Source organism: Nanorana parkeri, unplaced genomic scaffold (assembly GCF_000935625.1).
Source record: "Nanorana parkeri isolate BGI_ZX_2015 unplaced genomic scaffold, ASM93562v1 scaffold491, whole genome shotgun sequence".
NCBI lineage: Eukaryota > Metazoa > Chordata > Amphibia > Anura > Dicroglossidae > Nanorana > Nanorana parkeri.
The window spans coordinates 756,651-766,489 of NW_017306759.1; the positions used below are offsets into that span (position 1 = coordinate 756,651).

The 9,839-nt window shown below is 43.2% G+C and overlaps 2 protein-coding genes across 2 annotated transcripts in view; both read left to right on the forward strand.

Moving 5' to 3' along the window:
- The window catches only part of LOC108790666 (extracellular calcium-sensing receptor-like), a 24,038-nt gene extending 23,030 nt beyond the window's left edge, over nt 1-1,008 (forward strand). The window contains exon 6 of the mRNA XM_018560978.1: nt 95-1,008. Within this exon, the coding sequence (XP_018416480.1) occupies nt 95-1,008 (914 nt within the window). The remainder of the gene's footprint in view (nt 1-94) is intronic.
- A 2,633-nt stretch (nt 1,009-3,641) lies between these two features.
- LOC108790667 (extracellular calcium-sensing receptor-like) overlaps nt 3,642-9,839 on the forward strand; it is a 14,497-nt gene continuing 8,299 nt past the window's right edge. The window contains exons 1-4 of the mRNA XM_018560979.1: nt 3,642-3,859; nt 4,880-5,171; nt 7,113-7,925; nt 9,210-9,437. Coding sequence (XP_018416481.1) covers nt 3,642-3,859; nt 4,880-5,171; nt 7,113-7,925; nt 9,210-9,437 — 1,551 coding nt within the window. The remainder of the gene's footprint in view (nt 3,860-4,879; nt 5,172-7,112; nt 7,926-9,209; nt 9,438-9,839) is intronic.

A 9,839-nucleotide genomic window follows, 5' to 3' on the forward strand; every position in this document is an offset into this window, starting at 1 on the left:
GGTCAAACATGGTTAAAAAAAAATGTGTTATTTTGAGCCGTTATTGTACATTTTTAGTTCCAGATTCCAATTGTACCCTTATCTTTCTTTTCAGATTCCGTTGATTGTCTCAAGTGTCCATGGGATCAGTGGCCAAATCCTCAGAAATCCATGTGTCTTCCTAAGACTATTGAGTATCTGTCTTATGAAGATCCCCTGGGAGTAACGTTAGCAGTGGCCGCCATTGTCTCCTCTCTGTTTCCTAATGTCATACTGAGACTTTTTGTCCTACAAAGGAACAGCCCCATAGTGAAAGCTAGCAATTACAGCCTGAGCTGTCTTCTCCTCCTCTCCTTGTCTTTGTGTTTCTTTTGTTCTTTGGCTTTCATTGGACCTCCCCAAAGAGGGACATGTCTCCTACGGCAGTCTGCATTTGGCATGATTTTTACTTTTTGTGTTTCTTGCATCTTGGCCAAAACCATCATGGTAGTCTTTGCCTTCATGGCCACCAAACCTGGTAGCACACTGAGGATATGGACCAGTCCTTGGGTTTCATTCTTGATAATATTCATCTGTTCCCTTTTACAATTCATTTTGTGCATCTCTTGGGTGTCACTTGCCCGTCCATTTCCAGAACTCAGCAGTAGATCACAGTCAAGGCTCATAAGTTTTCAGTGCAATGAAGGCTCGACCATAGCCTTCTGGGCCATGTTGGGGTATCTTAGTCTCTTAGCATTCATTAGTTTCATTGTGGCCTTTCTAGCTAGGAGACTTCCTGACAGCTTCAACGAGGCCCAGTATATAACTTTCAGCATGGTGGCCTTCCTCAGTGTCTGGATCTCTTTCATCCCGGCTTACCTTAGTGCTCAGGGCAAGTACACGGTGGCCATGGAAATTTTTGCCATACTGTCTTCTAGTTGGGCATTGCTGATTTGTATGTTTTTTCCTAAATGTTTCATCATATTGTTCAGACCAGATATGAATTCCAGAGAATATCTCATGAGGAAAGGTAAAACACCATCTAAGTGATAAATAAAAATTTAAAAAATAATTGATTTCTTTGTAATTCGTTATTTTTTTTAATGTGTTCAATTATTCCTCCATTTTTAGTTGTGCCAGTGGTGGACTGTGTAGAGTTCTGTCCGCTAGCTAAAGCTAGATTGTATTTCTCTGTCCTCAGGGCCGCATTTACCACAAGGCCACAGAGGCCTGGCCTCGGGGCAGCAAGGAGCAGAGGAGTGGCAGGGGTGTAGAATCTCCCAATTGCCCGAGACATGTAGTTACAGGCAAGGGCTTGCGGGCCCCATCTCCTTGAGCGCCGGGCCCCGCCTCCCCATTGCTAAGCCCCACCTGCTCGATAGCTGGGCCCCACCTCCTCCATCAATGCCGACAATGGGCGCAGCCACCTCATCCGAAGCTGCTGGTTGTCACCGACTCAGCAGCGGCTGTAAGGAGGAACGCACCACTGCACATGTGAATAGCGGCGCGTTCCTCCTCACAGCCGCCAGTGACAGCCAGCAGCCTGAGATGCCATAGAACTCCTGTATTGGAAGTGACACGTTTAATAAAGAGAACCTGTCACCTCCAAATGCTTTCACACAAGTGGCTTTTTAGTTCCTGTGTGCCTCCAGCCTTCCTTTAAATCGCAGCAGCTGTTAACAGCGTAGGTTGCAAATCTCCTCCTTCCTGTGGATCCATGCCATTGGCAGCAACCAAGACCAACCGGGACCCCTGGTGAGACCGCACAGCCCACCATAGACCCCGCACAGCCAACTGAGAGTCTGCACAGCCCACCATAGACCCTGCACAGCCCACCTGAGAGTTTGCACCGGCCAAAATAGACCCCGTGCAGCCACCTGAGAGTCTGCACAGCCCAGAATAGACCACGCGCAGCCACCTGAGAGTCCACACAGCCCACCATAGATCGTGCACAGCCCACCTGAGAGTTTGCATTTATATAACTTTACAAATACAACCAGCCCTTTGAGGGCAACCATAATGCTGATGCGCCCTGCAGGGAAATTAAGTTTGACACCCCTGGCTTTTGCTATCCCTTTTAGGCCTCATTCACACGACAATCGGCCGGCACTTACAGCTCCATGCTGCGTGCAGGGCCATATCGGGCAGCTCCCGGGAAGGACAGGTGCTGTGTGTGATTGGTATGCAGCCCCTGTCCTTCTCTATGGGACTACGTGGGCTACGCCCCCCTACGCTCACCTCAAGTGCAGGTCCGTACAGGTGCATGTTTCCTGGCTCGGACGCAGACAGGATCCATCCTGTCAGCGTACGAGTACGCTCACCCGCACTGACATGCAGCGCGGGTCAGCGTAGGGCAGCGTACGGCCGTGTAGTCCCATAGAGAAGGACAGGGGCTGTGTACTAATCACAAGCAGCACCTGTCCTTCCTGGGAGCTGCCCGATACGGCCGTGCACGCAGTACGGAGCTGTACGTGCCGGACAATTGTCGTGTGAATGAGGCCTTAGGATGTAAGTGGCCGGGCATATTGGCTACCAAGAATGGATACATTGAGTTAATAATAGTGAAATGTACACAGGTGTTACATGTTTGTTTATGTACCACTGGGACTTTCAGCATTCCGGTAAGAGATCATCCCTCAGGACAACTGTCCCCACCTCTGGACCCACCAGCACACTTATCATGACATTAACCGAGCAGAGAGACTCTATCATACTGATCCATTGTGCAATCCTGCAGGACGTAGATGGTTTATAAGAGTCTGGTATAGCTCATCAGAACTTCGATAATTCTCTTTGTAAAGCAAGAGGGACTCAATAGCATGGTACTGTAAGTAAAAGGCCGACACTGCTTCTATGAGGAACTTGAATGAACACGTAGTCAGATGTAACATTTTCATGCCATGATCCCTACTTTACAATTAAAATTAACAACGTTCCAAGCCAAAGGAAGGAGACAACCAAAAAGTTTTTCCAGGTGAGAAGTGTTACATGCTTTGCTGGGCATTCATTGCTGCCCGTGTGTTTTTGGGGGTATTTCTACTTACTCTCCATCCTGGAGACAAGTGCAGGGAACTTCTTCTCAGGTATGATTAGCTAATACGATTTGCCATTTTAAAAAAACACAAAGATCAGTATTCATAACTGGATAACTAAAGAAATATGACTTGGATTGCTTTCATTGATTAAACTCAAATCACAGCCCCACTCCCTTATTTTAATTTGCTAAAGTTAAAGATTTGGTGTACTTTCTGCATCATTTACGTTTTTCAGCTTAGACTATGTTTTTATATATGTGTTGTTTAGCCTATGCTTATACAATATTGTAGTACCACTTTAAATCTTAGCCAGAGCATGGTCTTCAGATGCATTTTGTTGGCTCCTAATGAAGTCCACTAAAAGCACATTTTTTATTGAGGAAATCTCTCATATCAGGAAACAGGATGGATTTTATTGGTGCCTTCTCTCTTTTAGGGTTTGAGCAGTGCCGAGGTGTAGAGCCTAAGAGGAGCATCTGTAAATACCTACTGCTTCATAAAGACATTTTTAGAGTCACGGGCCTGACTTGTCCACAGCCCACACCTACCACACATATAGTCAGTACAGACAAGCTCTTCAGTCAGGCATCTTTTCAAGCCCGAGTGTCCATCTCTCTTTCACAGACGCCTTTCTAGCTAAAACCCAGCATGATGAATCTACACTTATGTCTCTGGGCTCTGTTCCTGTCCCATTTTATTAACGTCCTCTACTCTAAAGACCCCCAGTGTTATCTGGGTATGGCTGAGCTGGAGGGAATAATACAGCCTGGAGATGTGATGATTGGAATTGTGCTACCTCTTCATGTGGATAACCTATACCAGCGTAACAACTTCACCAAGAGACCAACCAGAACCACCTGCTCCAAGTAAGTGATATCTGGGGTTAGATCTCATCTCATGTATTGTGGCATATAAATTAATGGATTCTCTCCTATGAAGGCATTCCAATGCTGTGGCAGAAAAAAAAAAGGAATCAAGGGATGGAAGCAAGGGAAAGAGGAATGAAGGAAAGGAAGGTGAGGAAGGAAAGGAAGAAGAGGAGGGACAGGAAGAAAGGAAAGGAAGGAGAGGAAGGAAAGGAAGAAGAGGAAGAAAAGGAAGAAAGGAGGGGAAGGTAAGGAAGCAGAGAAGGTAGAGGAAGGAGAGAAAGGAGAGAAAGGAAGGAAGGGAGGGGGGAGAATTTTTGGAAGGCTTTCAAATCAGAAATGTAATGGATTTGGATAGCCGAATATGTATTCAAATTTTAATGTTATTTTTGGTGGTTGTGATTTTCAAAAGGCTTCTGTGGAAAAGGGCCAAAGGCTTCTCTGAAGGCTGCTTCTGCCTTACATCTGCTTCTGCTATTTCCTGAGCATCCTTAGCTTAACTGCCAAGACATCAGGCCCCACCCTTCTATCATTGTATCCCTTGTAGAATGTTTTATAGACTTCAATGGGACAGATTCGGAAATTAATTGAATTTCAGTGGTTTGCACATTTTTTTTAAAGTTTGGTCAGAACACAATGGACCCAACGGTTTAGAAGTTTTCTCATTTCTAGTAATTAAAATGTGTACGTGCTTGATTAATTGGCCACCTAAGGTCGGTTCATCAGAGGATCATTATTGTGACTATATGATCTGCAAAGACACATAAACATATACAGGGTTATTCACTGAAGGGTGAAGAGTTTGGAGAAGGGAGGAGAAGTGAACAGTCTAGGACAAAATAGCTGATTTGGAAAAATCCTCCAATTCAGCTCACTTTCCAGTTCAGCTATGTTGTCCTAGATTGTTCACTTCTCCTTCCGTCTCCAAACTCTTCACCCTTTTTGTGAATAACCCTGATAGTTTAATTCATGAAGCTCATTTATTATTTTATGTTATCTGTCATATTACTTTCAATAAAGGTTCAGCTTTGAGAACTTCCAGCAACTCCAAGCAATGGTGTTTGCAATTAATGAGATTACAAAGAGTGCTGCTATTCTCCCCAACATCACGCTGGGCTTCCAGGCCTATGACACCTGTATGGTGATACAGCAAAGTTTAGAAGGAATATTGCACACAGTGACAGGAAATGGAATGGCTGTCCCCAACTACCGATGTCTTCTAAACGTCCCTCTGAGTGCCATCATCGGTCACTCTGCATCCACACACTCTATTCTCCTGGCTCATATTCTTGGGCTTCTCCGCTACCCTCAGGTGACTTATATTGAGATTTTATTTTGAAATATAAAGCTTTGTTAATACATTTAAGTGTGCCATAAATATCAATAAAAAATAGCAATAATAACTGTCCTTGAAAATATATTGAATCAGATGAGGTCTGTTAACGCAGCCGCGTGGCATTCCTTGTATTTGCAAATGTTTGCAACAAATCTTCTGTTTTTAATTTATAAAGTTAAAACAGTTTAGTTATTTTTTTAACTGGCAGGAAAGCGTGCAGGTGCACATTTGTATAGCTCTGTATATTCCTCTGCCCATATGGACCCTTCACCTTTTTGCCAGTTTTAAATTGATCTAAGCAATTGCCATTGTTGGTTTGTTGTATTTGGTGCAGACACACATTGGGAGGCCACCTTGAGCAAGTCTGGGCTTCTGGTGTGTAGATGTTCTTTTAAGGAGGATAAGGCTGCCTCCTGGTAACCTGCTCTCAATTGAAGCATGCCTACATATGTAGTTGGAAACGCATATGATTTTGAGTGGTGCCTTTACGTGGCAGTGTGGTTTTTACATGTATGTGCAAATGTATGCAACAAACCTGAGTAGCTGAAACACTTGGGATTCTTCGCAATTTTCAGCTTGCAAAACTATATAATAAACACATGACCGTTACGCCAACATTATGTGGCCAAAAGTATGTGGAGACCCCTCCAGATTATTGAGCTTGAGTGTTTCCAGCAAAGGGTACCACTAATGCTACAGCACAAAAAGATATTTTGGATAATTTTGCACTTCCAACCTTTCAGCTTCAGTTTGTGAAAGCTCTTTTCTATTTCAGCATGGCTATACCCCTGTGTACAGTGCATGTTATATAATGGCATGGTTTGAGAAGATTATTGCGTAGAAAACCAAGCAACATGCATAGAGCCATGACCTCAAACCTATGGAGCACCTAAAGTGCACCTAAAGGATTTATCACAGTCTATGTACAGGGCCAGATAAAGTGCATCATGGGCCTGGTGCTGTTGGTCGGTTGGATGGAGAGCAGCAGAGATGGCTCTCTAATTAGGCAGCTGCTTGCTCCTCGCTGGGGCCCCTGCAAGCATCCATCTAATATGCCTGATTAGAGAGCTGCTGGTGACTCTGCCTGATTGTGTTCAGCCAGGGCCTATTTTCAGTGGTGGGCCTGAAGCTGGAGTTCCAGAAACCCCTATGTTAATCCGGCCCTGTCCATAATAACTGGACTTAAGATGTGTTTACATCTTAAGTCCAGATTATTTTGTAATGCAAAAGCCTTGCACATTAATAAAAAAAGCTTCTTTTATCTCCCTTGAGTCAGCAAAATCCTCCTCCATTCTCCCAGTCTCATCTTCCCAGACACTACAGATGGCAGTGGGATGGTTTCAGCAGCACAGTCAGTTCTGACAATCCAGAAAACAGTGGACAGGACTAGCTGTGGTTAGCTGCTGATTGACCAGCTACAGGTGTGGGATTCAGAACATCTTCTCATCCCAAAGTAATACAACTAGGCATAGCTTACATGAGGGACAATGCCACTTTAAATTCAGCAGCAGTGAAGCAGGGTTGTCCCTTCATCACAGGGAGCCTAATAAAGTGGACCTAGCTAGCTGGATCACAGGCATTTGTAAGACTTTGCAGCGAAAACTGTAGGTGTGGATGTATTTACAATTTAGTCATGCAGCACCCATATTTTTTATTAGGAGGTCATAGTTCTACTTTGAAATAATCATATGATTTATTATGCATATAAAAAAAGTCTAGGCACTCTCGGAACCATGTGGTCATAGTCCAGATTGTTGTTTTAATAACAAACCATTTTTGAAGACCACTGATTTTTAGAGTTTTTGCCAAACAGATGGCAAATGCAAATTGTATTTATCTTCTCATAGAACATCAGAATTTGTGAAAGAAATTGAATGGGTCTTAGTTATTTTCATTAACAATTCTTTTGTCCAACAGATCAGCCATTTTTCTACAAGTCCTCTCCTCAGTGACAGAAGGAAGTTCCCCTCTTTCTTCAGAAACGTTCCTAGTGATGCTTTTCAATCCAGGGGCATTGCCCGGCTACTGTTACATTTTGGTTGGACGTGGGTGGGTCTCCTTGGTAACGACAATGATTATGGACAGCAAGGCATTCAGCTTGTCAAACAAGAAATTGCCAAGGCTGGAGCATGTGTGGCTTTTATTGAAAACTTGCTTTCGAGTCAACCTGACCGAAACGCCCCACACATTGTCAACGTCATTAAAGAGTCAACAGCAATGGTGGTGGTTGTCTTCTGCAAGGACATTGATTTTGCCATGATAGTGCTTGAATTGATAAGGCAGAATGTTACCCAAAGAATATTTGTGGCCAGTGAAGCTTGGTCAACATCCACTCTCTTTTCTGTGGGAACCTTTGCCCAGTTTGTTTCTGGCACAATTGGATTGGCTCTGAACAGTGGGGTCATCATGGGATTTAAGGAGTTCCTTAACAAAGTCCATCCCTCCTCACACGGGGGTGGAAAGTGGGTGAAGATCCTCTGGGAGAAAACTTTTAACTGTGCATTAAATGACCAAAGCAATGTCACAAGTATTCCAAGCACTTCAATTAAATTGTGTACAGGTGACGAAAGTCTTGAAAGAGTTCACAACAGCTTCAATGATGTCTCCAACTTACGAGTCACTTACAATGCTTACATGACCGTACAGATCATCGCCAAAGCTCTGGAAGATCTGAGAAGTTGCTCCAACAAATACAAATGTGCCAGTGTTTCCAATTTCTATCCATGGCAGGTAATAAAAATATGTTATGTTTTAGGTGCATAGATGTGTAATGTTTGTGTCATCACTGATAAAAGCATAAAGATTTAAGTTGATGGAATCTCATTTATGGGCTAAATCATTATACTGGAAATTCAAGGATTCCAGCATTCTATGTAATATTCAAATCAAATCAAATTCACACATGTTTATTTAAATATTGTCATCCTAATTATGGGAAACCTATTTTTATATTGGTCACTGGCTAGCAGGATTTGATGGACATCAGAGCAATGTGTTAGAGTCTCATTTTCACCTTCACCTAAGTGCATGATGGATGAGAAATGGAAATGAGTGCACCATAAAAAACACCCTCATTTTCTATTTCCTATAAGTTAAACACACCTTTAACCTATCTTTGCATCTGCACATTTTATGGATCCAAAGAGTAAAGTGAAGGGTAGTTGAAAGGCAATTGGAGGCTAACTCATTTAAAGCCCCATAACAGTTTATTTTCCTGAAATTTACGATTTGTGAATAAATTCCACATAAAATATATTGAACTCCCAGTTCATTCCAAACCCTGGAGTAGCAGATTTTGATCATTGGTTATATACATTTCCTTTTACTGGGAAGCAAGGCAGGGAGAACCAACACTGGGAACAACAATACAAGGGTTCCTGCAATCAAGGTTGGTTATATTGCACATAATTCATGAATTAGAGGTTGGAGAGTGAGGTGTGGAACTCCAGAACTCTCTGCACATTCACTACCCACACCCCCTCTCCCTGAAGCCAACTTCCCAAAAACACAAACACCACGTGCGTATCTTTTTTCCCCGCAGTCTGCTAGCTTTTCTGATGATGTCACAGGTCCTTCCTCTTCTTTCACATTGCCTAAAAAATGGCACCAGAGGGGGACCAGCAATGCTGGCTGCAGAAAGGAATTTGGGACAACACTGGAACGTAGCAAGGTTAATTAGAAATGGCCACATTATTTTCCTATTACAAAGGGGGGAATCATGATAATTATACCAAAAAAATACTGGAGCTCCACTTTAAGCCTAAAGTAGGTAGTGAGCAGACAAGGGGAACTAACTAATGTGTAGGTGGGTCCAGAGAGCTGCAGGTACATCAGATTTCTTATTTTGACATATTTTACGTTTAATAAATACAGTAGGTGAACATGTTGGATTCACTTCTGATCGGTATGATCAGGGACCTTCATCTTTAACTGTAAAGAGTTCCAATGCAGTCTATGCAAATCAGTTCACCAGGTTCATTGTTAATTCATTTGTTTCCATGTTGGACTTCCCAGCTCCTGAGCTATGTGAAGAAGATCAGGGTGAAACTGAGTAGTGGCAGAGAGCTTTTCTTTGATGAGAATGGAGACCCACCAGCAGTCTATGACATTGTGAACTGGCAGATGAACCCAGAGGGCACAATACATCACGTCAAGGTTGGCAGCTATGACACAGCAGCAGCTCCTGGTCAAGTCTTTAGTGTCAACACCAGCATCATCCAGTGGCCCACTGGAGACCAAAAGGTGTGTCTATAGAAACTGCATATTTCATATTTTCAGTTATGCATTTAATGAAATTTGCAGACCCCCGGAGCACATTATTTGGTTACATCCATGTAAGTACGCATGGTTTTTATACTGCTAACAACTCCGGGGTAATGCCGTGATCACAAGCTGTAATAACAGATCAACGCTACCAGAATCTAGCAGAGCTGTAACTGGCTTTCCCTCAACTGAAATAACACACATCTGTCTCTCTATACGTTCCTGACATGATGCAGTACACACCACTTGTGCAAAGAAAGACATGCGTTTTCTTAACATAGCATAATCACATTGCATAGGTTCATCCGTCAATGGACAATTAGCAGCAATATGTCCTAACCCATGGCAACGAAAGCATTTTATGGGTTCTGCACCCAGTCC